Source organism: Eublepharis macularius, chromosome 14 (genome assembly GCF_028583425.1).
Source record: "Eublepharis macularius isolate TG4126 chromosome 14, MPM_Emac_v1.0, whole genome shotgun sequence".
Classification (NCBI taxonomy): Eukaryota; Metazoa; Chordata; class Lepidosauria; order Squamata; family Eublepharidae; genus Eublepharis; species Eublepharis macularius.
The window spans coordinates 42,860,869-42,888,212 of record NC_072803.1 but is presented as its reverse complement, the minus strand read 5'-3'; the positions used below and the strand labels follow the sequence as shown (position 1 = coordinate 42,888,212).

The following is a 27,344-nucleotide window of genomic DNA, read 5'->3' as shown; positions in this document are numbered from 1 at the left end:
TTTGAGAGGGAATTCATTTTCCCCGGCTACACTGGCATCATTAAATTAAGTATTGAGAATGTATGGAGGTATCTAGCAAAATAATTTTTTCATAAAAGTACTACAGCATCGTTCTCCTCAATTCTTACTGTAATTCTTCTCTGCAGAAGTTGTATGAATTGTATTATGGTTTCAGCCACTGCTAATCAGGCTAGATAATAGAGCTAGATGGACCAACTGGCAGGCAGCTAAATATACATACTTGGAATCAGGTCTAGAAACTAATTGGCTAACTGCACAGTTGAATCTAGATGGGGAAAACGTGCCTCCTAGCAATTTGCTCCTATGAACAACCCAGTGGCTTGCATTCTAGAGCAGCTGCAGTTTCAGAACACATTTCAAAGGCAACCCCAACACTATGGAATCTTTCCCACTGATATAATCTATTAGAATGTCTTATAATTTAATTCTTACCAAGGTAGTCTGCAAGCTAAAAACTCTACAGGGATACCCAGTGTTGTACTTAGATTATTTCACTCTGATATAGTTTTATGTGCAGCTTATCTGTCTAGTCTTAGCTCAGCACTGGGAGGAAGTCCTCTTGGCAGCTGGTATGCTCTCTCAACTCCCCTCCCTTCTTTGGCTAAGAGAGGCACACGCCCAGAGATTTACAGCCAGCACTGCCTGGCTCAATGCCCCCACCAGTTCATCATGCTCTCATTAAGTGGGCAGTCTAGGGAGCCAAAAAAGTGTGGGTAGTGCTGACATCACAGAACAGAAATGGAGAGGAGGCTAGCAGGAAAGGAGCGCCCTTGCCAGGAATTTCAGCAGACAACGGATTCTTTGCAGGACAGTGAAGTCATTTTCGAAGAAGTCAGAGAAGAACAACATCGTTAGACTTTTGAACAAGTGGAATGACTTTGTGACAGTGCTGGATGAAGAAGAGCGGGAAGAGGCATGACTGCAGATGACTTGAGGAGACAGCATTTTCAATTGTCAAGGACTACGCAAGAAAAAAATCAACAAAGGGATTAGCAAGGAGAGTTACATAAGAATAACTGCATAGGGTCATCTACAGAATTGGTGCATGCTCTTCACCACTGGAAGCCCAGAGGGTGACTCCACAGAACAGCTCCTTTCAGTGGTGGCAAAGAGGCTGTGGAACTCCGTCCCTAAGGAGACTTCCTTTGCTCTGTCCCTTTTAAATGCTGGAAGTCTCAGCGTAGATTTTCAGACAGCTTTTGGGTGTCCCTTGAAATACTACAGCTGCTTTTGGTTTTTTGCTAGCTGATAATTAGTTAGAATTGGTTTTAATCCTCTGAATGAGTTTGTTCAAAATATTTATACCCTGCTTAGCATTTTGCTCCTTTAGGTGTGACCTATATATTGCTGTCTCCCTGATTTTCTTAGTGTTCTCTTGGATTTTGCTGCCAAAAGCTCTCACCTTAGTTCCCTCTCAATCTGACTTACTGTATAGGAAATCTTAGCCATAGATAGTATTCACAAAGACTAATATTCCCCAGAGTTGCCACTTAGAGAAGAACATGGAATTCTTTGAGTTCCCAGAAATTCACTTGCCACGTAAGCTGAGTTCATCCACAAAAATTTCCTCTCTCAGCTCTTCCCTCACAGAATTACTCTCTCCTCTCATCCACAGAGAAACAAACTTCTACACAGAGTGACTGAACCTCACTGACTGACTACTTTTGCTCTGATCCTTTCTAACTAAACTGCAGTTCCTTCCATCCTCTGGGATACAGCTACTATCACAGCATGCTTCATTCACCCATCCAGCCCTCCTTTCTTTAGTGGCCAGGATTTTAGATCATGGCAACATACATTCAAAACCCTACATTAACAAGCAAAAACAAAAAACATGAACTATTTACATGGTAAATCATTACACTCCCCTCCCAGCTGAAGCTCGGGGAAGCAAAAAGGGTGCTTTAAACTTCAGCTGAGAGGGGGGATTCCCCCTTCTCAGCTGAAGTGTGGGAAAATACTTTTAACCCCAGTTTAAGCTGTCAGGCGGGGACTATCAGCAGAGCAGGAAGTTTGTCGGTGTGCTCTGAATCTTTACAGAGCACACCAAAGGAGGTTAATAAGCGATTAGTCCTCCAGGGGAACTGATCTCTCTCTGGAGATTGGTGAGCGGGGCAACTGGACACATGATTAATTTCAAGAGGTACCGGAACACTGTTCCACTATGTTCCAGCTGAAAAAAAAGCCCTGTGCAGTATGGTGCTCAGTGTTACCAGAAATCTGCCTTCCAAATTCTGCCCTCTGTTCCCCTGCCTTCAGATCAGGCAAGTGATAATTAGAGACAAAGTATTTTCTGTGGTGGCACCTTGCCTTTGGAATGCCCTCCTCCTTGAGGCTTGCCTGGTGCTTACTTTCTTTTAGGTGCCAGTCCAAGATACATCTTTTACCCAGGCTTTTAATTAGAGGTTTTATCAGCTTTTTAATAGTCTGCTTCTACTTTATGGATAGTTTTTATGCTGCTTATGTCCAGTGGCTTATTTTTTTTTCACGTAGTGTGGTTTTTAATTGTAAGCGACCTCAAGCATGACTCTGAAGAGGTGGAAGAGAAGTATTCTCAATTAACAAATATGGACCCATTAGGATCAAAAAAGGAGCCAGAGTGTACCCTACCACACTGACTCTCTCCCCATCCTGCAAGCATCTCCAAACAACACACAGGGGATTTCTCCCTAGGAAATAAAGAAGAGTCTCCCATGAAGCAGGGCATTAGTCTCAGTCCTCTGGAAAAGAGCCAGACCCCTCAACCTCCGTTTCCCACTGCAGACCTATGTGGCAGCCCTACCTCTTTCAAACGGTGCTCCTTCTCTGCCACAATGTGCTGGATCATCATGGCCACCGAGTAGACCCAGGAAATGACCATGCAGAGGGGCATCATGTGCTCAATGACAAATAGGAAGCTGGGGAGAGAAAGAGGTGAAATGTCATTTACGGCTATGGAAACAGGCCGTGAGTTCACTGCCACCCAAGGAGATCTAGTGATGAGTTTAGCTCACGATAGTCTGCAGACAACCAAGGCTGGCTATATAATGCAGCAAGGTGAGGCAATGGAATCATGAGGAGGATGGAGGGGGGCAGCAGCCTCTGCCTGCGATACCACCCCTGCCTTGCTATCACCTTCTGCTTCACCTCCTCTGTGTCACCCTCATCACCCAGGAGCCAGAGCAGCAGATGACCCTTCCCTCCTTAATCCCCCAGGAGTTTCTAAACACAACAGGACAAACAGGACAAGCTAAACAGAGCTTCCCAAAGTCTCATGAGACTCCTCTCATGCAAATCTGGAAAGCCTTATTTGGGTACAGGTAGCTGTGTTTAGAGGTGCCTGAGAAGCAAGGATAAAAGGTGGTATAGTTGCTCTAGGTGCAAGGCAGCCAGGAACACAAGGAGGCAGGGGATGGCAACAAAGAGCAGCAGCCTTGGGTGGCTGCTCTTGCTAAAATGCCGCCAAGGACAACATACTCTACTCCTTGGTCTTGGAAGGGATGATAAAATAATAATAGGGGTCTCTGAAGCTGAGAGAGAATGGCTTGCCTAGGGCCATTTAAACAGTTTATTGCCAAAATGTGCCATTTGAACTAGGGATCTCCCAGATTGCAGCTCATTCTCTTAGCCTGTAAGGTGAGGTGTCAGACTAGGATCTGGAAGACCTAGCTTTGAATCCCCACTCTGCCACAGATGCTTGCTGAGTGATCCTGGACCACTCCCCACTCTCAGCCTCACTGGATTGTTGTGAGGTTAAAATGGAGAAGAGAACAGAAGCCAGTCTGGGTCCCCCATGGAGGAGGAAAGTTGGGAGTATAAATGAAGGAAATAAATAAATCAGCTCTTCTACCTCAGCTGCTGTTGTAGGATCCACTCAGACTTTCTGCCCTGGGATGGGGGATAGTGGTTGAAAATGAGAAATAGCCAAACTACAGGCTTTGGAGAAAAAGGCTTTCTCCAAAGTGTCCAAAGAAATCCTGTGTCCTGGAGCTTCTCACGCACAGAAGTACTCACTCATCCCGGGTGTAGCACGGATACGGAAACATCTGCACATAGTTGCCAGGTTCCACTACATCATGCCCTACAAAGGTGTTGATGATGGCTCGCTCCATCATATCTGGGGGAGTGTTGAATAAAGAGAGAAAAAGGGGGGTAGAGATACAACCTGTTACTGTTGTGCTCAATGCAGACTGCCACAGTTATTAAACAAGTCATTCTTAAACAGCTGCAAGAGTCCTAAAGTGGTACTCTACCAGCAGACCCCAGACATCTTCTTCTCTGTACCACACAGTTGTCCAGAGAAAGTTGCTGGCAGCTAACATTCCTGCTGCACTTCACCTCCATCACTTCAGATAGCCAGAGTGTGGTATTACAGCTAAACTATTTTGCAGTGATTGGGAGATTCAAGGAACCAACAGGATTCCACCTGAGCTTACCTAAACTTTCTGCTTAGGACAAGACTTCTCAGGCATCGCCCAACTACATTCCTTCACTGTATTTGTCCTTTGAGGCGGTCCTCCCACATATCCGTAAACCGTCCCCCAGAAATGCAATGTTTCTTGTTTGACTGCTGCTGCAGTTATGGTGAAGGGGCAATCTGCTCTTCATCTTTACTGAAAATGAGCCTGCCTCCTCAACATGCCAAGTGTAAACTTGAAGTCAGTGAGTGCAAACCTACACTAATTTTAAGCAAGCTACAGTTAAAAGAACGTATGACGCATCACCTCTTTTAGTCTCTTGCCATGAAAACCCCGCTAGGGGGTGGGGTTGACGGCACTCTCCACCACCAATCTTGTGAAAAGTGCACAGGAATGAGGAGAATAAGATACAGCAACAGCTCCCACTTTGGGGGCTGGAGATGAGACTGCTGTGGCTGACAATGGAAAGGCCAGTATATGCTCACCCTGGATCCAGACAAATCCATAGAGGAAGTAGAAGCGGCCCCCAGTGTTTGGGCCTGGTCGCCAATAAGCCCGGCGGATCTCATTGGTCTTTTCTGTAAAGCTGGAATTCTGCCGGATCTTGTACATGACGTGGGGAGGGAGGGTACCGTCTTTGTTGGTTTGGAAGATCACACCTTCGTTGGGGTGCAGGTGAGAGAGGAAAAAGAATACATAATGAGGCTCACCAAATACAAATGAATCACTAACAACTGATGTGTTGACCAAAACAGCATCCTAAAATATCAGTTTTTAAATACATCCTTATGGCGGCAAAATGAACTTCAGATTACATCAGCAATGAATGGTATAACAGAGCAGCGCGTATGTTGCAAACTTGCAGGAGAACAGAATGGGGTACAGGGTACACAAATCTCAGGGCCAAGCTACACATGACGAATGACACTTGAACGGCAAGTGGATTGAGTGGAGGGCAAGTGAACAGGGAGAAATACACTTGCTGTTCAAGTGTCATTCGTCATGTGTAGCTTGGCCCTCAGCTGTCATATATAAGAAGGGTGAAGTCCTCAGGAATACAAAGATATGCTTGAAAGTTGCAGGCAATTCCTAGTGAAATATCAGAGTAATATTTCTGCAGAAGATGTACAATATATTGAACCAGCTTTTTAATGAAAAAAGGATTTGCAATATATTATTGTACTTGTACAGATATTTTATTGATGAATTTATTGTTGGAGAGTATTATTGATCGTCTTCTTGACATCTGTGAAACTGCCGTGAGCACAGGATAGGCAGCATATCTTAGTTAAAGAAATCTATGCAGAGTAGCTATCTGGTATAATGGTTATTCACAACCCTGGGCATAAGGTCTGGAATGGCAGTTTAGGAGAGGAACATGCCAAGCCTCCTTAACTGAACGACACAAGCATGAAAAAGAAGAGATGCAATCCAAAGACATGCCAGCCAGTCACTGTGGGAAAGGGAAAAACACTGCCAAAGCAGGAACCTTACTGGCGAACACCGTAACGTTATCTTGGTAGGCTTGGTTCAGTGTGTAGTTGACGATACTCTCCTCATCTGGGAAGCCCTTGAAAATATCCACGCTGACCTAGTAGCGGAGACAGAGATGATGATAACAACAACAACACCTGCACTTATATACTGTTCTTCTAGACCGATTAGTGCCCCACCCAGAGAGGTGAACAAGTACAGGGACATCACTTCTCATCACAGGTGCTGTCTCCTTACAACAATCCTGAGCACCTTTTTGCCTCAGAGGCAGCCCCTTTCCCTGCTGCCCCCACCCCAAGGTAACAAAAGGGGCTGGCTCTGAGCCACAGAATGGGGCACTCACCTTGGACATGAATTGGATCCAGCCGCAAGCAGCATTATCAATGGTATCCAGCTGCTGCACAAGAGCACTGGTGTTGGGCAATGAGAAGTTGCTGTCCAGGAAGCTTTGGAGCGGGTCACCATTAGAAACATTCAGGATTTCAGGATGTTTATTGAGATCTGCAGTGATCTGCGTGCAACAAGCAAATGGCAAGGCAGGTGATGAGCAGTTTCTCTCTCCCACACATACACACAGACCCCAACAGTCCTCCTGGATCAGACCAAAAACTCCTCTAGTCCAGCATCCTGTTTCTGTGGTGGCCAACCACATGCCCTGGAAGGCCTACCTACAATCAGGGCATGATGGGCAAAGTCTCCCCTGACGGTTGCCTCCCAGCAACTGATGTTCAGAAATATATTACCTATGAACAAGAAAGTTCTGCTCAACTATCATGAATAACAGCCACTGAAAGACTTCGATGATTTTGTTTAATCCTCTTTAAAAGCCATCTAAGATAGCGGTCAACATCACATCTCAAATCACTTGCAGGCCTGCCTGTGGCCATACCTCTGCAGTGTATTTCAGGCATGCAAATGCTTTTCAGATAATATAGAGAAGAATTCGTGGTGGAGGCAGCAGTGGGAGGCAGCAGAGGCACTCCTTGTTATTGTTACGTAGAGCTGCAAACCTGTACCAGAACCTAGATCGCGCCACTTCTGACTTGCTTTGCACTCTGGTTTAGATTAAAAATTTCCAGCACCTAATGATTATAGCTGTGGGCCTGGCTCACTTCCTGCCCTCTTCTTCCACTTCTGGGTGAGGAGTGCACTTCAAATTAGTCGCCCTTGTACCTGTTGCAGCCAGCGGATCCGCTGCTGCAGTTTGCCCTCCTCCAGGAAGCTGCGGATCTCTGTCGAGATGTTCAGCCAGACCTGGGCATAGCGAGTCACATTTCCAACAAAGGCAAAGGTCTCATTTGCCTGCAGCAAGCAAAAAGTAAAAACACATCGAGTCAAATAAGAAAAGGACAATGTAGTGCTGTTTAAAAACCACCCCCAAATTCATTCCATAGGTAGCACGTATTTTTGTTTCTGAATACAAAACCTTCTTCCAGAATCAAACTAAAAGGTCTGTCTATGTAATGCTTGGATCCCCCCACCTTTGTACTCCATTTGTAAACCAGTCAGACGTCTTGGCTCCCCAGTACCTGGCATTTAGTGCTATACTGCCACTGCACACAGAACTCCATTTAGCTGTCACAGTTGGTGGGCTGATTCTCTATAAACTGGACTAATTTTTTTTCCAAAAGACATTCAAGCCAGTGATTGTGTTGTGAGCAATATTGTTTAAAAAAATATCCTGTGCTGGTGCAGGTCAAGTCCTTGCAGTGACCCCAGCCTGACAGGGAATACCAGCCTGCTCCCATTCCACTGGTGGTTAGGAACGAGCTGAGCACCTCAGGAACACCAGCACCATCCTAGTTGCTTCGTGGGCAGCTTGGATGCAGAACTGGCCCTGGATGGCAGGCAGCCCTTGTAAGGCGGAGGGGGGAAGGCCAGATGAGTGAGAAAAATAAAACGTATTAGTTGCTTTATGGGAAATCCTTTAAAGCTTTGTTTATTACCACAATGTTACAATTTTCCATTAGTGGTGCATAAAGGAGAAAAAATTAAAACTATCATATTTATAGAAGAGTGTGTGTGTGTATATATATACCTGCGTGTATGTGAAGCCCTTTTCTTTCTGTAGAAACAAGTTTACAGAAAGACAGGAATATTTATTGGTGAGCAGCAATAGATGGGAAACAACAAGCACCCTAACATTCAAGTTTTGGGGCTAAACGAGAAGCTTCCTGCTTACTTAGCCTCAAACCTCAGTGCTTTGGTAAATTGTACAAGTGTGCTAAACTTCTGGTGTCAACACAAGCAGGATGATAATCATCCAGTCCCAGAGCCCATCACTGTTCTGAAAGCGAGAACACCTTAATCATTTCTGTACCCCTTCCCCTCCGTCCCTGCTGATGCCCTATGAGCTACCCACTGTAGTCCATGCCCCTCAGCCACCTTCTGACATCCCACCTTCAGGATGACTTTATCCACCTCCGTGCCAACAGGAGCATAAAGGATCTTGGGATTGCTTGTCATGAGGTGAACCAGGAGCCCTAAGTTCCGCTGCTCTTTGCTGGTGAACCCCAACGAGCTCATGTTCCCCTGCTTCAGGGCCTCTGGCTCAATGGTCCTGCACAGGGAAGAACAGCACACAGATACCCTGGCTATGAGGAAGCACCACCACTCAGGGCTCTTAGAAATACCTCCCTGAGAGGGGAATGGAGGCAAGAACACAGGAAGCCCAACACACATTTGCAGTGGTGGCCTTTTTTATAATGTATTGGGAATTTATGGCATGAGATCTGGGAGCTAGAAGAGAACAGAAGCAAAGTATGCATTGGAAGATAAAGCTATTTTGCAACATGGACAGCAATGTCAACAAGGAAATGTTAGTGAGTAAAAATTTATTTTTAGTTTGCTTTCCTCTATTTCTTGAACTTATCTGGTTATAATGCATAAATCAAGATAAGATAAGGATGGATGAAATAACCAAGATAAGGATGGATGAAATAACTGTAAGCTGTTCTAAATGTGCAGGACAGGACAAGTTGCATTTTCTCTACATTAAATTATTTTGTTTACTTATCTTCTAAATAGTACTTTTTAAAAGTACTGGAAAAAAGAACACCAGCATTCAGAGTAACAAAGCATTAATAAAATAAAATACCATCCTGAGGAGCCTAGTGGAATTCCCCACCCCCTCCATCCCATGACAGCAAAACCTCAGCAGCAGGACTGCAAACCTTACCGGTTGTTGCCGCAAAGGATGGGCTGCAATCCCGCCCACAGCTGGACAAAAGCTGAGCACTGCCCTTGGGGGTTCTCGGTGGGTAGGTCGCTCTCGCTTTTACCCTCCTCAGCGGTGGAATTTATGCCAGAGGTGAAATTCCCTCCCGAGCCAGTGCTGTTCAAGGCAGCAGGAGGAACTTTGGTTGAGCAGGCTCCCTTGGGAAGCAGCTTGGCCAGGGCTGAGAGGATGTCCACATCCTTCAGGATCTTCTCCATCTCCATCAGATCCTCCAACAGTGCGTGGAGGCGACGTCGGGCAGCTGTGCTGTTCACCTCATCAAGCTTCAGCTGTGGGGCAAGAACAGGAGAGGGATTCACATGAGGGCATTCTGCCCTTCCAATAGATGGTCCCCACCACCTCCTGCCGTCTGCTCACAAAAAGAAATCAGCAGGGCTACGCTGGTTCCTCTCCTGGAACAGACTTCGCCCTCAGGCCACTGTCCCTCAGAAGGTACCACAAGCCAAGACACTTGAGTCCTTGCTTCTTCAGTGGCTACTGCAGAGGTGGTAAATTTCTGCTGTATGTGGAGATTCCATACAGTTATCTTATCTAGAAGTCACGGGTGGCATTTATCAAAGGATTACACCCATTCCACAAATAACAAAGAAGAGGGTCAAATCTTACACAATTCCCTGGTGGAAGGTGTTCCCTGCTAGAAGTTGTGGCCACTAAAACAGGTGGATTTAAGAGGCAGATTGGACAAATTCATGGATAGAAGGATTGCTGCCTATCAGCCATAACAGACAAAAGGAGGCATTTCTTGGAAGGGGGGGTAGGGAATAGCAGCAGAGGAAGGCCTTCATTTCCTGCTTGGGGGCTTCTGACTAGCCACTATGGGAAACAATATACCAAGCTAGACATTCTTTTGTTCTTACAAGTCCTTGAACAGTTATTATATTAGCCCTAACAGCTAAATGGCCCTTCCATGTACAGAAGCAGCCAGATACTAGGGACAAATTGGCTAGAAGGACAGTGTTTTCACACTCTGCTTGTGAGCATTCCCAAGATGTCCAAACTAGTTAGTTGGACCTCTGGCATGATCCTGCAGAGCTCTTCTTAACCCTCCTTCCGCACAGAAAGGTTCCATTTAGTTCTCATGGTTATATGAAGTTGTAGACCTTCCCTCTAGCCTTCTGTCAAATTCTGTTGAAAAGTCGTATCTATGGGTCTTCACTACACCTTGCAAAGTTCACGTGAATTCAGTCTGCTATTATTTGATATATTTAAGGGGAAGACAGACCTATCAACAGGTGTTAGCTCTCCCCTGGGCATGCCTGTGTGTGTGAAGGTTTTATATAGCTATCATAGCTATCATTCTACTAGCCTGCTTATGAGTTTCCACTGGCACCTGCATGGTGGCAAGGCAATTCTTTTGTTTTTCTGTAACACCACACATGTACAGAGATAAAAACAACACAGGGATAGTCACCAAACATGGAAGAAACATAGCAGCATCCTGTTTATGTGCAGCAATTTGCTTCTGCACCATGAGCACTGGTGATCAGGCACCATATCAGAAGGTAATATAGCATCAAGGATTGGAATGGTACAAGAGAATCAAGGACACAGGTTCAAATCTTTCCCAACATTTTGTGGCTCAGCAAGGAAGTAACTACATCACAAAGCAAATGGAGAACTACACCTCTAGATGCCAAGAAAAGAAAAGAGGTGGTTCAGCCAAACTGAGCAACTGGCCCTGGCAGGCACAGAGCAGGTTGTCACCAGCCCAGCAATCCTCCTGCTCTACCATCAGCTTCATTGACTCACCTGACTGATGACCTTACGAGCATCTAGCTGTTCCTTCAGCTCAGTGGCTAGCTGGCTGAAATAGTCCTTGCGCAGGCCAGCAGTCTTGTTGCAGACAGCAACCCGGTAAGCTCGCAAGAGGGAGCTCTGGCTTTCTGGGACCATCAAGATGTGTTTGAGCTCATCTGGGCTCTGCCAGCAAGTGAGCCTCTCCAGCACAGAAGGCTTGAAAAGAATATTCTGCAAAGCGACACAATTAAACGTCATTTACCTTCAGGCCTGGGGAAAGCTCTAATATATTGGAAAACAGCTCAGGGTATCTTAGACTTGATTCTGAGCACAAGAAATCTTCTAATGACCTGAACAGAAACATGTCAGGGTTCCGAGTGCCCCATCCCTTGCAAAAGCAGCAGTGACAGCAAGACAGGGAGAAGGTAAGACGGGGTAAGATTCTCTTCTCTCCTCCTGAGCACCTCTGGCCACTGGGACCAGTGCATTCTGGAAAATGTAGCACTAGAATGTCGGACATTAGCCATCTGCCATCCTCAGGACTACATTTCCCAGAGTGTAGAAAGCACCATGAACACTGAAGCACCCAAGGCAGGGGGAAAGAGGACGATGAGAAGAAAGGAGAGCAGAAAGAATCTTCCTTCTTGCCAGCCAGCCACATGTCCCTGCAACAGTAGGTAAGTTGGAGAAGGAATTCTTCTCTGGCTTGGAGAAAGATTTGTGAATGCAATGCTCGCCTGGATTTAGCTGCCAAAAGCTCATGTTTCAAGCCAATGGAGTCTCCAGGTAAAATGGTACCTCAACGTTGAAAAATCCTCAATCTATATTCAACTCTTCTTGCCTGACAAACAACCAAAGTTATATTGCCGCCGATTCAAAAATAAGAGGGTCAAATCTATGACTGAAGCAGGACACTGGCAGAAAAGGATGGCAGAAAAGAGGTGGTTCATTGGCTAAATGACACGCAGCAGGCACCAACCATGCAACTGCAGCAATTTCTGCCCCTTCGATCATCAGTCTCAAGAAAGCCTGTGGAAGCACCCAGAAACTACAAGAAATATCATTTTTTGGCCTCTCCCCCACCCCACCCTCCACAAAAGGAGAGCGCGCATGAAGTCTTGCTTCAATTTCATTCCCACTTCCCAGGGCTTTACCTCCATGTCCTTCACAAAGGCTTGAGGACTGTAGGAAGCAGAGGATTCTGCAGGGGGGTTAGAGAGGCCCAAGGCATGGGACAGGAGGTGCAAGAGGGACTTCTTGGGGGGGCCCTTCTGGGGATAGCGCAAAGCCTGTCGCACCAGCCCATCCTCCACTGTCCGCAAGCTGCCCAGAAGGCTTTCCTGGCGTGGATGAGAGACAGAAAAGAGGGAAGATAGAAGCCCAGCACCACCAAGATGCAAGCAAAGACTCAGAAAGAAATGGGAGCCTTAGGAGGGAGGGATAGTTCTTCTAGGAGGGGGAAACGAAGGACGGATTCAGCCACAGGATCCTCCTCTGTCTCTCTGGCAAGACAAGATGCAGAGTAGAAGGGAGAGTGTCCTGCTCCTTTGGCATACCAGTGCAATGAAGGGGAACAGAACAGGAAAATTGTGATTTGTTTGTATTTTGTTTAATTTACTGCAGCAATAGATTTGTACATTGCCCCCTCAGCTATTAGATACAAAAGAACGACTCTCTATAAAACTGGGATTAAAACATATATCTATTACCTATGAGAAAGAGAGAAACTGAGATCAAGCAAGCAGCCAAGGTTCCATAAATGAGGAGCCACTACGGAAAAGGCCCTGCCCCACTGTTATCCAATCTTTCTCACTTCCAAAGGTGGAGGCAAGCAGAGAAGACTATTGACAGAGGAGAGGACCCTTGCTGGTTGATCATCTAGTGCTGTTCCCCTGCTTAAGATGCACCACTCAGAGTGCAAGCCACCCCAAATGTCCCCCTCCAGGGGATTCTGCAAGAGCAGTGTGACAGAGGAGCCTTCCCATACATTATAATGTAACACATGAGCCAAAATTCAGTCTACTTTTTTCTTATTAGAATCCCCAATTAGAAAACAAAAAAATTATCCCACTCCTCCTTTAAGGAACTTAGTGTGCATGCACACCCAGTTCTTTCCTCACAACAACCCTGTGAGGTTGGTTGGGCTGAGAGTGACTGACCTAAAGTAAGCAAGCTCTGTGGCTGAATGGGGACTCGAGTCCTAACCAAGAACTCTACACTCTATACCACATGATGCTCAGAGATCATACTTTAGAACACAGGAGGACTAGTCTCGCGAGATCAAACCAAGACAAATCTTCCTTGAAAAATTTCGAGCAACCAGTAGCCACCACCTGAAATTGATCACGGCCTACCTTCTGGACCCCCTCCCCAGCGGGCCCTTTGCCAACTCATCTCACCTCAAGCTGAAGCAGTTTCTCAGCAGTGCCAAAGCGGTCCCACGGCTCATGGAAGCCATCCACTGAGGAGGCAGTACCAAAGAACAGCTTGTACACCTGAGGAAGAGGACTCATCAGTGAGAACCTGATTTTGTTTGGTCTTTGATTCAAACATTATTCCAAAGACAACCTGTAGGCTATACACACACTTAAGTAGAATAGCACAGAATTCTCATTTTTTAAATTAAACTTCAGCCCCTAAACCTATCAGCTTTCAAAACCCTGCCCTTCATCAAGAAAGGTATTTTTCTTGAGCCCTAAACTGCAACACCCTTCACCCACCCTAAGACAGTCCACCAGGTCTCAGCAGTTACTAAGACTCTCTCAAAGAAGCTGATCTGTGATGTTGCCCAATTTATTGTCCTTGGGCCACACTTCCAGAAAGCAAGCCCATCTCATTAGACAGCAAGCCCTCACAGAACCCAAAAATCGACACCGCTGGTAGCTACCACATTAGAGTGAGAGAAGAGAAATGGCTCCCTCCTCTCCCCAGTCCACAGCAACAAACAGTCTCAATGTCTTGATGTCTTGCCAGGCACAACAGATGCCTCAGTATTTTAAGCATTTTATTTTACTGTGCCAAGAAAAAAAGAAAGAAAAATGGTGATTCTCAGCAACCAGCTTTAATTGAAAACAGAGCCGGAATCAGTTGAACAAGTAGGCACTGGCAACAGCATATTAAATAATAATAATAATACTGCAGGTAGAAGGGCAAGCAACAAATGTACCTCTCCATCACTCCCATCCACCCAACTGCATTGAGAAGGAAGGACAAGCAGGCTGGAAAAGTGGAGGATCGAACAAATTAATGCAATAAAAGGCAAAATTTTGCATCATTGAAGCTCAAACTCTGGACCACAGATTATGCAACCTTTGTGAATAATCGTGCTAATTGATGATTGTGCGCTTAAACCTTTGCATACTCAACCCTGCTTCTTCTAACCTAGGGGAGGCACAGACAGCAAAGCAGGACACTGATGCCCAAGCCAATGGCCACTGAAAAGTGCTGCCCACCAGCCTCTTTGTTCTACCAGGTGCCAGCCATCCTGCCTTGGCAGCTGCTTGGCAGGTTTGCATTTTGGCATAGTTCCTTTACCAGGTGTAGTCCATTCATTAACATCTCAGCCAGATCTCTTTTGAAGGCAGCAGGAGTCCATGCCATCTTACATGGTTAGGAAAAGCAGATCTTGCCATTCTTTTTTCTGGACCCCTACCCAATCACATACCTCTTGAAGGTTAATGTTGGACCCTGCCAGCAGCTCGGCTGTCTCATTGGACAAGGAAAGGTTCTGTGTGAGAAACCGGTGAAATTCACGTTTGTCCTTGGCAGCAGAGTCCAATGTAAAGCCAGGGGCTGTGAAATTTGGGACACAGAGGAACAGAAACAAATTGTGAAATTAGAAAAATAACTTTGAATAGGGTCCTGGCAACTGGTTTTATTCTTGGGAAATTATTCCAAAAGCTAATGTTTTGACTGGTAGGTGTGCATGGAAAATGGAAGCAGAGCAACTGCTATGCATTCAGGTGATCCCAGGTTTCAGCTTAAAGTTAAGAGATCTCAGGAAGCAAGATACCCTGGAGAGCCAGTGTCAAAGGAGACAGCACTGATCTATATGGTCTGACCATACAAAGCATCTTCATATGACGAGATGGAGACAATAAACCTTTGGCAGGAAATGGCTTTAGCTCCTTAGGTATCAGTCTCCTGAGCCGAACCGTTGGACCAAAAACCAATTGCTAGCTTCTACCAAGTCTCCCCCTACTCAAGGTGACCTTTGGCTTTCCCAACAGTAGTTATGCCAACTGAACACATTCTGTGATGTTATTCAATGTACGTTAAAATGTTTGTGAACATTCCATGATATCACAGCTGCTCCACCAACAGAGAATTGTTACTCTGCAGCCCAAACCAAGGAACATGTGGCTCAATCAGGCACACGGGGGCAGTCTTCACACTTACCTGCCTGGTTGTTGAAGTGGGTCTCCATGGCACTGGGTTCATTGCTGCTGAGAGACTCCAGATGGCGCCGCAAGGACTCCAGCTCCTCTTCCAGCCCAGCATGATCTGGATCAAACAGGTTACTCTCCTCCACCACCTCATTGAGCCGCTCCAGCAGCTGAGTCACCCTGCAGGGAGAAACATTATTGGGTAGTTAAGTGGAGGGGGCAACCCTGGGCTGGGGAGAAAGGGCAAACATTCAGCCTGCACACCTGGAGCAAAGTGGCTGGCCAGAGACTTGGGGGAGGGGAAGAGTTGGCTTTGTATTCAAAATACAGTAAACAAGAGACTCCCAGTCCAAAAGCCTACCTGAAAGGAGCGTCATTACTATGCATGCAGACATCCCTAGGTACAAAAAGATTTTAGGTAGCCAGGCAGGGAAGAGATCTCAACCTGATGTACTGGAGAGCCATCATCAGCGTGCATACATGGTCTCCAGCAACTCCAATTACAGGATCTTGGGTGGCTGGAAAAGAGACCCTGCAGAGAAGGTGCCGGTTGGAGAGAGAATGTGCGTCTGTATGTGCATCTGCGTGTGCGTCTGTGTGTGCTTGTGTACAGAGCTGGATGGACCCACTCAGACTCAGCATACAGAAGTTTTTCTGTTGAATTTTCATTCAAATTGCTGCTTCCCGTCATCTACTGCTATATATTTCAGATTATTAGATAACTCCATTTGCTCCTAAATTGCATTTCAAAGAATTATCACTGCTGCTTTTTTTGCTTTGTCTCAATGTCTTTTTAATGTGGTTATTTTTCTTGATTGTTTTATTATGTACACTGCCTCAAGGAGTTAATGGCTGAGAGGCTGTAATCATAATTTAAATAATAAAAGCAGCATTGTCCTGGTTTAGCACTTGCATCCACCCATCAGCCTGCCAAAGGTCAGCCAACATAAAAAGGTGCCTGCAGAGCAAATTGCTCTATAGGGATCAAGCAAGCAAACCAAGCTATGTATTAGTACTGCCAGTGACATTGCTTCCTAACCCAGTGGGACAGTGAGACTCAGAGAATAAACAAAACATGCAAAGGTAAATGTTATTGAATGCATCTGTATAAACTTTCCCAGCATCCTGACGCCTGGCATTGTAACCAGAGAGCTATCAAGGGTTTTGCCCTCAATCCAGACCCTAAGGTCTGATTCATACATGCAGAAGAGTGAGGCACAAAACACAGAAGATTTTAGCATAGGAGAGCATTCCAAAATGTGGTCCTCCACGCTGAAGTGTCATCATCCATAATGCAATCTCAGGCCTCTGCCATCTCACTCCTCTGCATGCATGAACCAAGCCTAGGTTTACAACGTAACTATATAGTGGCCAATACATCTTCAGAAGGGATAATGGGAATGATGTCCTCAGCATGCACACCCATTCAAAGCCCATCAGCAATTCTGTTACAGGTTTATAATTCTCGCTACGCTACACATCTCATTACAACAGTCAAATGAAACAGAGACGCACTTATGGCTAGAGCTGCCTTCCAGAATACCTATGTGATGCCACCTTGGTTGCTTCCTTTAAGTCCTTCCTTGACAACTCATGAAGCTACTAACACAACAGCCACTCCACCTATTGAAACTAAAATGTGTGATGAGAATGAAAACATTCTTTCCCTCTACCTCCCTTCCTTGGCCTTCTTCCTTGTGTTAAATTTTACATTTTAAGCTTCTCAGGGCAAGGATCTATCCTCTTGCATTTTTAGAAGTATCTTGCACATGGATGCTATATAAGCAAGAAACTACAGTCACAGGGTCACCCCCTCCCCACACCCTCAGGTGCCTATTCTGTGCTCAGGCATACATCGGATCAGTACTTGATTACATCTTGGCATTGCTTGTACTTATCTCGGGCACGAAATGCAAGATACAAATCTCAATGTTCTGTACTAAGCTAGCAGGACAGGGAATATCACTGGACAGAGTACATTGAGGAGTGCCACACACAGGTAATGGCTACAACACAATCCCATTGGGACTTCCTAGCCGCAAGTTCAATGCCAGGTCAGCTTATGCCAAATCACATCCTAAGGAACTAGGAAATACAAATCCTCCCCCCTTTCACTGCAATACATGAAGTTGCTTGATACCAGTGCAAACCAAAGCTCAGTATTCTCTACCCTGATTGGTCACAGGTCTTTCCCAGCACTTGCAAAGCACCTGCTCTGTGAGTCACAGTCTCTGACCAAAGTACTTTATTCCTACATCCAGGGAAAGCTAGGAAGGGATAGGAAAGGACAGTTTATGACACAGTAGGCTACAGCCCAGGCCCCTCCCTTGAGACCCTTTAGTCACTTACTTATTCCTCCTCCTCCTCCTCTGTTTCTGCCTCTCTCATTGTGATGAGGCAAGTATTATTGTACTGCTATATAGCTAAAAGCTACAAATTTATAAGGAAGGGAGGATGACCATTTCTGAAAATTTAACAGACTTGTCTGGATCCCAGCAAGGGTTTTTGATCTGACATGTGAGTCAAATGTTTACCCCTATAATCAGGGATTGGCAGTGTTTTATAATTGAAGAGCCAAACTCAGCCAGAGGTCCTTAAAAAGCTAATATATAAGAAAGGTTATTTGCATAACTGAAATTGCATCACAACATTAAATACTGATATGTTGTTTAATAGCAACATACATTTATGCCGTAACAACTTTGTACTCAGACATTTTGCAGTGAGACTTCCTCTTCAGCCCCATTTGGCTAAACTCTTTGAAACTCGCATCATAACTGGTCAAGCTCAGCACATATTAGAGCCCCTCCTACGGGAGCAACACCCCTCTCCCATTCTGAAGGCTCCCATTTCCTTCTTTGGCAAGCCTCCACCCCTACTTCCTCCTCTCCTTCCTAGCTTGTGGAGCTTAAAGATCTCTGGACTCACTGGTCCTTTAGGTAGCTCACAAGTGGCCATCATTTTAGGAATGGCCCAACAGGGTGAGGGGACAACTTGGGGACATTGACTTCCAGTTCGTTTATAGACACCACACTAGTTTTGACCTTTAAAGCCCTGAAGAATTTGGGAACAACATACTTCTGCAGCTTGAACCTAGCTGGACACCAGGATCATCCTGTGAGATCCCATTCTCCATAGCACCCGAGGATGGCAATATACAATAGGTCCTTTTGGCCCCAGAATTACAGAATAGCATCCTGCACAGCTGGCATCCTCCCTTATGGCTTTTAGGAGGGCTGCGGAAAATTTAACTGCTGGTTTATCATTTCCTTAATGATTACTGATGCTATTTTGTTTTACTGTATATAATCTTGATTATTTTTATATTTTGTAAGCTATCTATGATGCACTTTGTGCCAAAAAGCAAGGCAGAGATTTTTTTTAACAAATGAGATGACATCCAGCTGGTAGCTTCTAATAATTGTACCCATTATCCACTTTCACCTCCTACCAGCCTTCTACAATCTTATGCCTGATAAAGCATCCTTGACAAAAGAACACTCTGCGTTACAAAGACTGGAAGAAACCAGATTTTAAAGCAACACCGGCTACCAAGAGCCTTCTGTGCATGTTCTCAGTTGCTAGAAAAATGTCTCCTCTTGATAAACATGCCTTTCTTACCCCCAAATTATTACAAACATTACTCAAAGACGATTCAGAAGGAAGAGAGATTGGACTCACGTGGAGTTGGAGTATTGCAAGAACCCAAACTCGTCTCGTTGTCCATCAGGACATAAGGATTGCATCACCGGCAAAATCCCAGCTGAGGTGAGGGGAGCTGCTGTGTAGTAAGCTAGAAAGGGGAAGATTACAAGACGACAGTGGAAGAGGTGAGGAATATTTGGGGGTGGTGGGAAGAGACAGATACCCAGTTCAAAGAATAGTGTAAGTACTGGATCACTACCATTATAGCTAGTTAGGTCCCCTTTCCCCTTTGATGAGCTGAAAAGTATTCAGAGGGCTTAAAAGGTCAGAGGTCATCCTGCCTAGTTTGCTAATGTATTTTCCCACATTTCAAGTCAACAGAGAAGAGAAGTGGTTCAAGTCACAGAACCAAACAATTTCATAACGCTGGTGTAATGGGAACTTGCTCCATCATAAAATTCAAAATTCATTTGTGCCAACTGCCAAACTTTATTTAGAACCACAACTGAAATTTTCCTAGGAATAACACGCCAGTGTACAAATCTTTTTACCAACTTGAGGAAGTGGTGTGAAGCCAGGCCCCCATACACTAGTCCCAAGCTCTGGATTTTAAAATGTTGAATTTAACTGCACACTGATATTTGCAATTCACAGTTTTATTTGCAATTCACAGTTCAAGCTATCAGTCATGGGGCAGGTGTTTAAACAGCAACATGGTAAATATGGGTTGGACTTGCTAGACTGTCACCTGGGAGAGGAATCACAGGAAAACTATGCCAAAGACTGCACATATCCGCTCAGTTGATACTATAGACATAATCCGAATTGGCCCTTGCTTCCAAGGAAACACATTTAGGACTGGGATCTCAATTCTACTTGCTGCTCTGAAGGTTAAAAGCCAGAGAGTGATTCTATGACTTAGCACTCCATCCACTTCCTTAGACTGTAGCACAATAATCTGAGTTATCACTTCTGCCACGAAATCACTAGATTGTCATAAACAAGCCTCTCTCTCTCAGCCTCATTTGCAATATAGGGGAAATAATGCACTAGCCATGTGAGGTAGGTCAATTACAAGATAATGTACACAAGGCACAATAAACATCTGAAAACATAATAAATTATTGTTAGGATGACCCATGACCTTTCAGCCCTGGCGAAGGACCACTTTCCTCTGACTAATCTGCACATCCAGGAAGAAGGGACAAGATAGGTTAGGAGATCAGAGAAAGGGAAGTGAGAAAAGACTGGTAAGGCACCACAACTCTGCCTGGCCTGTACCCCTTTGGCTCATCATTCTTGGCTGTCTTTATGGACAGCTCCCCAATTAACTGGCCAAGGCAAAAATCTCAGGTGGGGAGTAGAGAGGAAGAAAAATTGCAGTGTAAATTGATAAAAGATGACAGGATCCAGGGACTAGCAATGGAGCAAGTCTGTGTGCCCAATTACTCAACTTTTAAGGCTTATTTAAAAACTACAGCATTGCAAAGCAAGCAACCAAATCATGAAATTTAACTTTAATAGCAATTTTTATTCCCATTTTCCACACAAGTTTACACTGCGGCAAACAGCTGTCCCCAGATCCTTCTTCAATGGCACTCCAGGAAGATGAGAATAAAGAGGAAACACAAGGGTTAAAATATATTAGTCAAAGCAGTCCAAAGGATTAGGTCAGTATGGCCACCCTTTCCCCCAGATTGCTTTGCCTGAAGCAAAGATGCAGGCCGTCCCACTTACAGACTGGAAGAAACAATGGTCGTATGTCAGAGATGGCGAAACAAGTACAGGTGGGGGAAGAAAAAGAAAATGAGGGTGGGGAGGAGAGAAGAAAATAAATGTGTAAGAGACAATGAAAAACAAAACCAAAAAGAAAAGACTGTCAGACCGTGGCTTTTCAGAGATACAGCTCAGTCATGGTAATGGAGGGTTGACCTTAGGCCATCATCTCAAGCCTGCCTTCTGATGTGCCATCTTCAGTCACTGCATCAGGAAACTGAGGCACAAAAAACGACTTCCACGGACATTAATGACAGTTTAAATGAAGAGATTCCATTCAGTGCTAACATCCGATACATTTGCATAGAGAATTTCACCCCCTTCACAAGCAACTTTTCCTGGAGCGGCTGCCACTTTCTGCTGCAATAGTCAAAGTATGCATATCGACTTCTGCCCCCAAGCAAACACAGGAATGTAGTTTGTACAGAGTCAGATTGGCCTGCCTAGCACAGTACTGCCTCCTCTGATTAGCAGCTGCTCTCCAGGGAAGCTGAGAAAGTTCTTTCCCAACACCAGAGATCCTTAAACTGGAGGCACTTGGGATTGGACAAGAGATGTCACTATGGCCAGTCTCCAATGTGGTCCAGCTTCCTGTTGTTTACAAGCAAGAGACCTCCCAAAGGCCCAAGCATCCATGCACATTTGGTAAACTCACCAGGCAGTCAAACCGCATGGACAGACATTTTTACACATATTCTGACCTGCTTGGGAACAGCTAACATGTTAAGAGGGCTTTAATGGCTTCATTTGCTAAGGGAATGGTGCAATCAAAGGAGTTCATTCCTCACCAGCACTTGTCTAGCCCTTTTCAAATGCAGCTACTTTCAACTTCCATTGCTCAGTTCAAGAGCTGTAATTCCCAAACAAAGTAATGGGATGGCCAAACTCATAGGGTACCACGTGAAATGAAATAAAGGGTCCCATGAGCCTGCAGTGCCCATATATAAAGCAGGCTGCCCATAGCTTCTCTTTATGATCCTCTGCGCTGGCCTTATTTCCTCTGAAACAGCCTCTATGTCACAGTAAGAATATCTTTGCAGAACCAAATCTCCCTATGCTTCGCTCATCTGAACAGGGCCTTCTACAGATCCCACCCTGCAAATGGACAAAATCAACAGCTGCCCATACACACGCACTCTCTGTGGTGGCCCCTACCTTGTGGAATGGCCTGCCTGAAGGGGTCAGGAGAGCTCCCACTCTCTTGACATTCAGCAAACTTTGCAAAACTGAATTATTCAGGAGGACTTTGTAACTCAGATAATAGGGCTGTGCTGTAAGAAAGAGAGATCCTTTGGTAAAGGGACAGGGTCTGTAGATTATACTAGTGAGTACTACCTGTTGATGTAGATATGCCCCTACTGGGTAGTTTCCACATCGTTTAATATGTCATGTCAAATTACTTATGTTTTGTTCCAGCAATGTTTCATCTCCATATTTGAAATTATGCTTGTTTTCCAATTTCTACAATCCATAGGCTACTGTATTATTTATTGAATGTCCCAGCAGTTGATTGATTTAAATTGTGTAATCTGCCTTGAGTTTCAGTAAGAAAGGCGTCCACCATTCATAAATAACATAAATAACATACAGAAACAAACTCAATCTAAGCCAGCATCCTGTTTTCCAAGGCAATGAATTGGCTTCCCAGCATGGCACTTAAACACAAAGGTTCCATTTTGCCATTGTGCTTAATAGCCATGAGATGTTTTTCCATGAATATGTTATGTTCCCATATATATTCCAGCCCTTCTCTGCATTGGACATGAAGGCAGATGATGAAGATGCAGCAGAATTCTTACACTCAAAGGCAAGAATTTCTTGTTGAATCTCTACACAAGTCTGCAACTTTTAATGAGGAAAATAAGGAGAGAACGGCTTCCATGCCTTTAGCAACTGGATGAAAGAAGGCATTCAATAGGTCCCAGTATGGAACTAGTTAACTAGTTAACAGTGATATGAAAGCCTTCACCTGTTGAATTTTTGTCAGTGTCACATTCAAGGCCATGAGTTAGATAACTGATATTTCACTGTGGGTGAATGGAGCAAATTAGAGGACAGATGCCGCCAGACAGCTAAAGAACCATTTTAATACTCTGTCCATACAGCCCTGGAAGACCTCAGCTTCTTTCTGGTCCCTAGCTGTCTGCTTACCTTCCTTCACAGGGATGGTGGGTTTCTTCTGCCGTAGTCCCAACAAAATGAAGAAGAGGACCAAAGGGATGAAGATCTCGAAGGACAGCACCCACTGCAGACCAGAAAATGATTTTAAAATAAATTATACAAGGAGCTCAAGGTGGACATGAACCATGCTTGCTGATCCCTTCCACCCCCTATATAGACATTGCTACAAACCTAAGCAAAAAAAAAAAGTGGGAGGTGAGAGGGAGGACAGCCAATTTTGAACACTTACCAGTTCAGCAGAAGTCTAGTCAGAAATCCTACCCCTTTGCAGACACGTGCGACCACCCCTGGATCCCCATCCTATCTAGTCAAAGAAAGAACACCGCCAAAAAAAATGGTAACACAACTCAACCCAGTCTTGCCCATCAGTATGACGTGTAGGATGTTTCTGGGAGGCACTGGGCATCTGTGTGTCCATGGATGTTGGACGATCCAGTTTAGGAGCCTGAGGCAGTTTTTGTACCCCCTCCCCACAGTTCTCCAAAGTCTCAGTCAGAGAAAGGTTTTTCCAAGACCTGCTACAGGAGGTTTTTACGCGGGGCCCTTCCAGACATAAAGCAAGTGCTTGATCACTGAGCCTCAATCCTCACCAGGAGCCATTCATTCACTTCTATAGAAGAAAGTCAAAGAGTTATTCAGGGAGTAGCGTCCAAATCTTCCTCCTGTGACTGGTCGATCCCAACAGCCGAGGCTAAAAGCAAAAGTTTCCCTTTTCCAACATCTCAAACTTCAGCTTGATTATAGCTTAACCCACAGAACTAGAAGAGAACCACTGAGAACCATGCCAGCCTATATGGCTTAAAAGACTATGAATCAAGAAGCACCCATTTCAAATCTTGCTGCTACCATGACCACAGCGGAGCAAACCACCATCTCAGCCTTGGAAGCTCCTTTTTCACCAATCTGTAATTCTGGGGCTGGAGGGGGTACTCTGACTTACAGATCTATTGTAAGGATAACGTACAAGGAATGCTTTGAACACTCCATGCACCCCTGCCATGGATCCAGTTTCCTGGTTAATGAAACCTAGTTAAATGGACTTTTATAGAAGCACACAATGTATTAGACAGGGAATGACCTTGGTTGAAATGATGGTGTTCTGGTGTTTTCTTTACCTCTTTGCCCAACTCATCTTCATTTTTATGGTAATAAACTTCAGAGGAGCAGCCATGTTAGTCTGTTGCAGCCAAACCAAACAAAAGTTTTGTGGTACCTTTGAGACTGACAAGTCTGAAATAAAAGTTACCAGAAGGTTCCTGTTTATTTTATCTTTATGGCTGCTGATCTAATAGGCATTTTCCATCCATCAGTTGAGTCCACACATCAAACAAACTCATCCAGATAACACATCTAGCATGCAATTAAAAAGCTGCAAATCAAATGAACATCTGAAACCGTTTTACATAGAATCAGATTATTGGCCACCTAGCTGAATATTGTCTACACAGGGGGTCTTTAAGGTGAGAAAGATCTTTCCTAACATCTGCTACCTGTGATCCTTTAGCTGGAGATGCCAGGAAGTGAACCTGGGTCATTCTGCTTTAACTGCTCTACAGAATGTCATAATATTGTCTACTCTGACTGATATTAACTCTTCAGGATCAGATACAGCTAGTGGAGATGTCAGTGCCTGAATGGGGACATCTGTGTACAAAGCATGTCTGACCATGGAGCCAAGGCCCTCCCAATGGGATGCTACCACATCAAGTCAAAGTATTGGTCCATATAGCCCACTGTTATATGCTCTATGTGCAAGTAATGGACAATATATATTAAATGCAGAGGAGTTAGCCGTGTTAGTCTGTGGTAGTCTTTTTGAATATATATTAAAGGGACAGAACCCTGACCCTCTTTTGCATCAGACCACTCTAGCATTCCTGAATGTGTTCTTTATTCTCTCCAGGATCTTGGGATGAGAAAGCTCTTTCCTAACACCTCCTACCCAATATTCTTTATCTGCAAATGTCTGGAATTGAACCTTGGACTTTCTGTCACTTCGCCACAGCCTCTTCCCTTTTATCACCTCTTCTTCTTCCTCATTTAAACTTCTGTACCACATACTGGCTTCAATAACCATTGTTTAACTGCTGGGATGGTGCATTCCCTCCACTTCCAAAGCTCCTTTTAATTACACCTTAAGTAACATAATCCCAGCCTAGTTCCCAGGCTGAAGCTTTCTTCTTGACTTTTACATAGTCCTGAAGTATTATCAAAGGTAACCAATACCCAGAAAGCTTATAAATTTTCAGTAAAATGAGCTCCCAGTACTTCTTTTAGCTCTCTGAAACACTAATACTCCCTGATTCGTATCTGGTAGCCATTATGCTACTTTAGCTCTTCATCTCTACCAACAGTGAATCAGCTTCATTCAAATCTGCTAAGAACTAGTCCCTGGCAGCAGCAGCAGCAGTATCTCTGTGCAGTCTCCCTTCTCCAGCACGGGCCAGTTTATCCCCCTTACGCTTGGAGAAGTGCCGTTGTGGGAAGCAACGATGGAATCTCTTGGTAAGCAATTTCCACCCATCAGGCAGCAGACCCAAGTGACACAGGCTCAGCTGCTGTATCAGTTACAGGTTTGCTCTCAGGGAGCGCAAAAGGGCAGCAGCTTTGTTATGTAATCTCAGAGATCTTTTGGCTTCTTATCCTATTTAAGAGATGGTGGAAAACTTATTCAGCAAGCACCTAGAATACAAAGGCAACAGTTTGAATTCTGCCTATTCTTCATTGCACGTTAAACAGTGGCTCTCCAAAAGTGCAACGTGTACTTGGAAAGCACACAGAAATGTCATACCCGGAGTTGCTTAGATATTCTCTTCTCTGGGCTACTAGATAATCCGAACTCAGGTCAGCCTGCCAACTGCTCATCAACAGAGCCATCAGGAGGTGGGAAAGAAGCAGTCTGGCCTCCCCCTATTGCTTCTGAATCCAGCTCAGCTACAATTCTCCTCCCCACTCTGTATTTAATCTTGTCAGTTTATTATTTTGATTCCCACAAGCTGCTTTATAAGCAAACTTTGGGCCAAGAAGTGGGATGAAGATAGCAGACATCTGATTTATTTGCAAAGTAATCAGAAGGTAAGGATCTCTTGATCCAACCTCCAGCATGACTACTACTGCTTTGAGAGTCTTCTGGTTGGAAAGCAGGACATAAATCTAACCAATAAATACTTGTGACCATTGTGACATCTTTCCCTTAGCTTGTTGCCTCCTCCACTTAAGATTCAAAGCTTCTTGAGGCAGAATCTCATTTATAAAGCAGTATAAACTAAACAAAGTGCACATTCATTGAGGGTACTGAGAGGGGAGAAGCAACAATGACTTGTACTAGTAACAGGCACAGCCGGGGGGGGGGGGGTGAGTAGTGGAGATGGTCCCTGCCTATTTCAGCCATGGGCAGCTTCTCAACAAGGTTTACAGCTCTGTGGATATGTTCTAGATTTTATATAGTTTTGGTTGCAATACCATTAGGCATGCAATGTTTACCTGATTAAAGGGCAAAGTGAATCTTTTTTTCCCCTTAATTCATTGTTTTCACCAAGAACCCCATCCACTGGAAATGTTACATACAGTTCTGGCCATCCTACCTCTAAAAATCTATTGCAGAACTGGAAAAGATACAGAAAAGGGCAACCAAAGTGATCAAGGGAGTGAAGCCCTTAGAAAAAGAGAGGACTAGGTTGGGTGGGGCATGATGGAGTTTTGTAAAATTATGGTATGGGGTGGAATAAATGGGGATGGAGAACGCTAGAACTTGGGAGACAACAACTAGCTAATTTTAATGGCACTAAATCCATGACAGACAATGGAAGAAAGACTTCCAAGGCTGCAGTGTTTAATTGCTTTGCAGAACTCACTGCTACAAGAGGTAATAATTGCTTTAACAAGAGGATTGAACAACTTCATGGAAGATGTGTCAATCAGTGGCTATTAGGTAGGGTAGCTGAATAGGACTCCTCTGTTCAGAGGCAGTAATACCTTTGAATGCTCGTTGGGGGGTGGAAAATCAGAAGAAGGCTTTGGCCTCTGCGCCCTGCTTCAGGCACTCCGGAGACGTGGCTGATCACTGCAGGGAAGAGGAGGATGAACTGGGTGGACCTCTGGTCTGATCCAGCCAAGCTATTCTCAGGTAAAACCAGTGGGTTGGCCTGAGATGGAGGTTCACCTATTTCAGGACAACACAGTATCTGGTACAAGATGGGAGTGGTACAAGGTGGGAGGGAACACAAAGATAGTGCCTCTTTGCCCTACCTAAGCAGTGTATCTGGTAACAGTCTAAGAAGCAATCTCATATATCCTCACAACCAGATAAAGCAAGGCTGGAGGAAATTGCAAGATAAAAAGGTCTTCCACTGCCAGTTTAAATGAGTCAATCTTTGGGCCTGACCTAGTTGAAGAAGAGTGCCACACTTAGAAAAGGAAAGCTTTAAAAAAAATTAAAAGAAAGAAAATGAGGTGTTCGCTACATGTGCC

At 44.7% G+C, this 27,344-nt stretch overlaps 1 protein-coding gene across 3 annotated transcripts in view; it reads right to left on the bottom strand.

Moving 5' to 3' along the window:
* The window catches only part of ABCA2 (ATP binding cassette subfamily A member 2), an 86,949-nt gene that overhangs the window by 42,579 nt on the left and 17,026 nt on the right, over positions 1–27,344 (bottom strand). The window contains exons 2-16 of one of the 3 annotated variants that reach the window (XM_054997361.1): positions 22,845–22,938; positions 22,288–22,290; positions 18,954–19,065; positions 15,286–15,452; positions 14,552–14,679; positions 13,287–13,382; positions 10,900–11,118; positions 9,091–9,419; positions 8,313–8,472; positions 7,086–7,214; positions 6,256–6,423; positions 5,913–6,009; positions 4,904–5,077; positions 4,015–4,117; positions 2,804–2,918 (exon numbers count right to left, since the gene is read on the bottom strand). In XM_054997361.1, coding sequence (XP_054853336.1) covers positions 2,804–2,918; positions 4,015–4,117; positions 4,904–5,077; positions 5,913–6,009; positions 6,256–6,423; positions 7,086–7,214; positions 8,313–8,472; positions 9,091–9,419; positions 10,900–11,118; positions 13,287–13,382; positions 14,552–14,679; positions 15,286–15,452; positions 18,954–19,065; positions 22,288–22,290; positions 22,845–22,938 — 2,094 coding nt within the window. Of the gene's footprint in view, positions 1–2,803; positions 2,919–4,014; positions 4,118–4,903; positions 5,078–5,912; positions 6,010–6,255; positions 6,424–7,085; positions 7,215–8,312; positions 8,473–9,090; positions 9,420–10,899; positions 11,119–13,286; positions 13,383–14,551; positions 14,680–15,285; positions 15,453–15,633; positions 15,777–18,953; positions 19,106–22,287; positions 22,291–22,844; positions 22,939–27,344 lie in introns of those variants that run through there. The other 2 variants (XM_054997360.1, XM_054997359.1) reach the window with 2 other exon arrangements.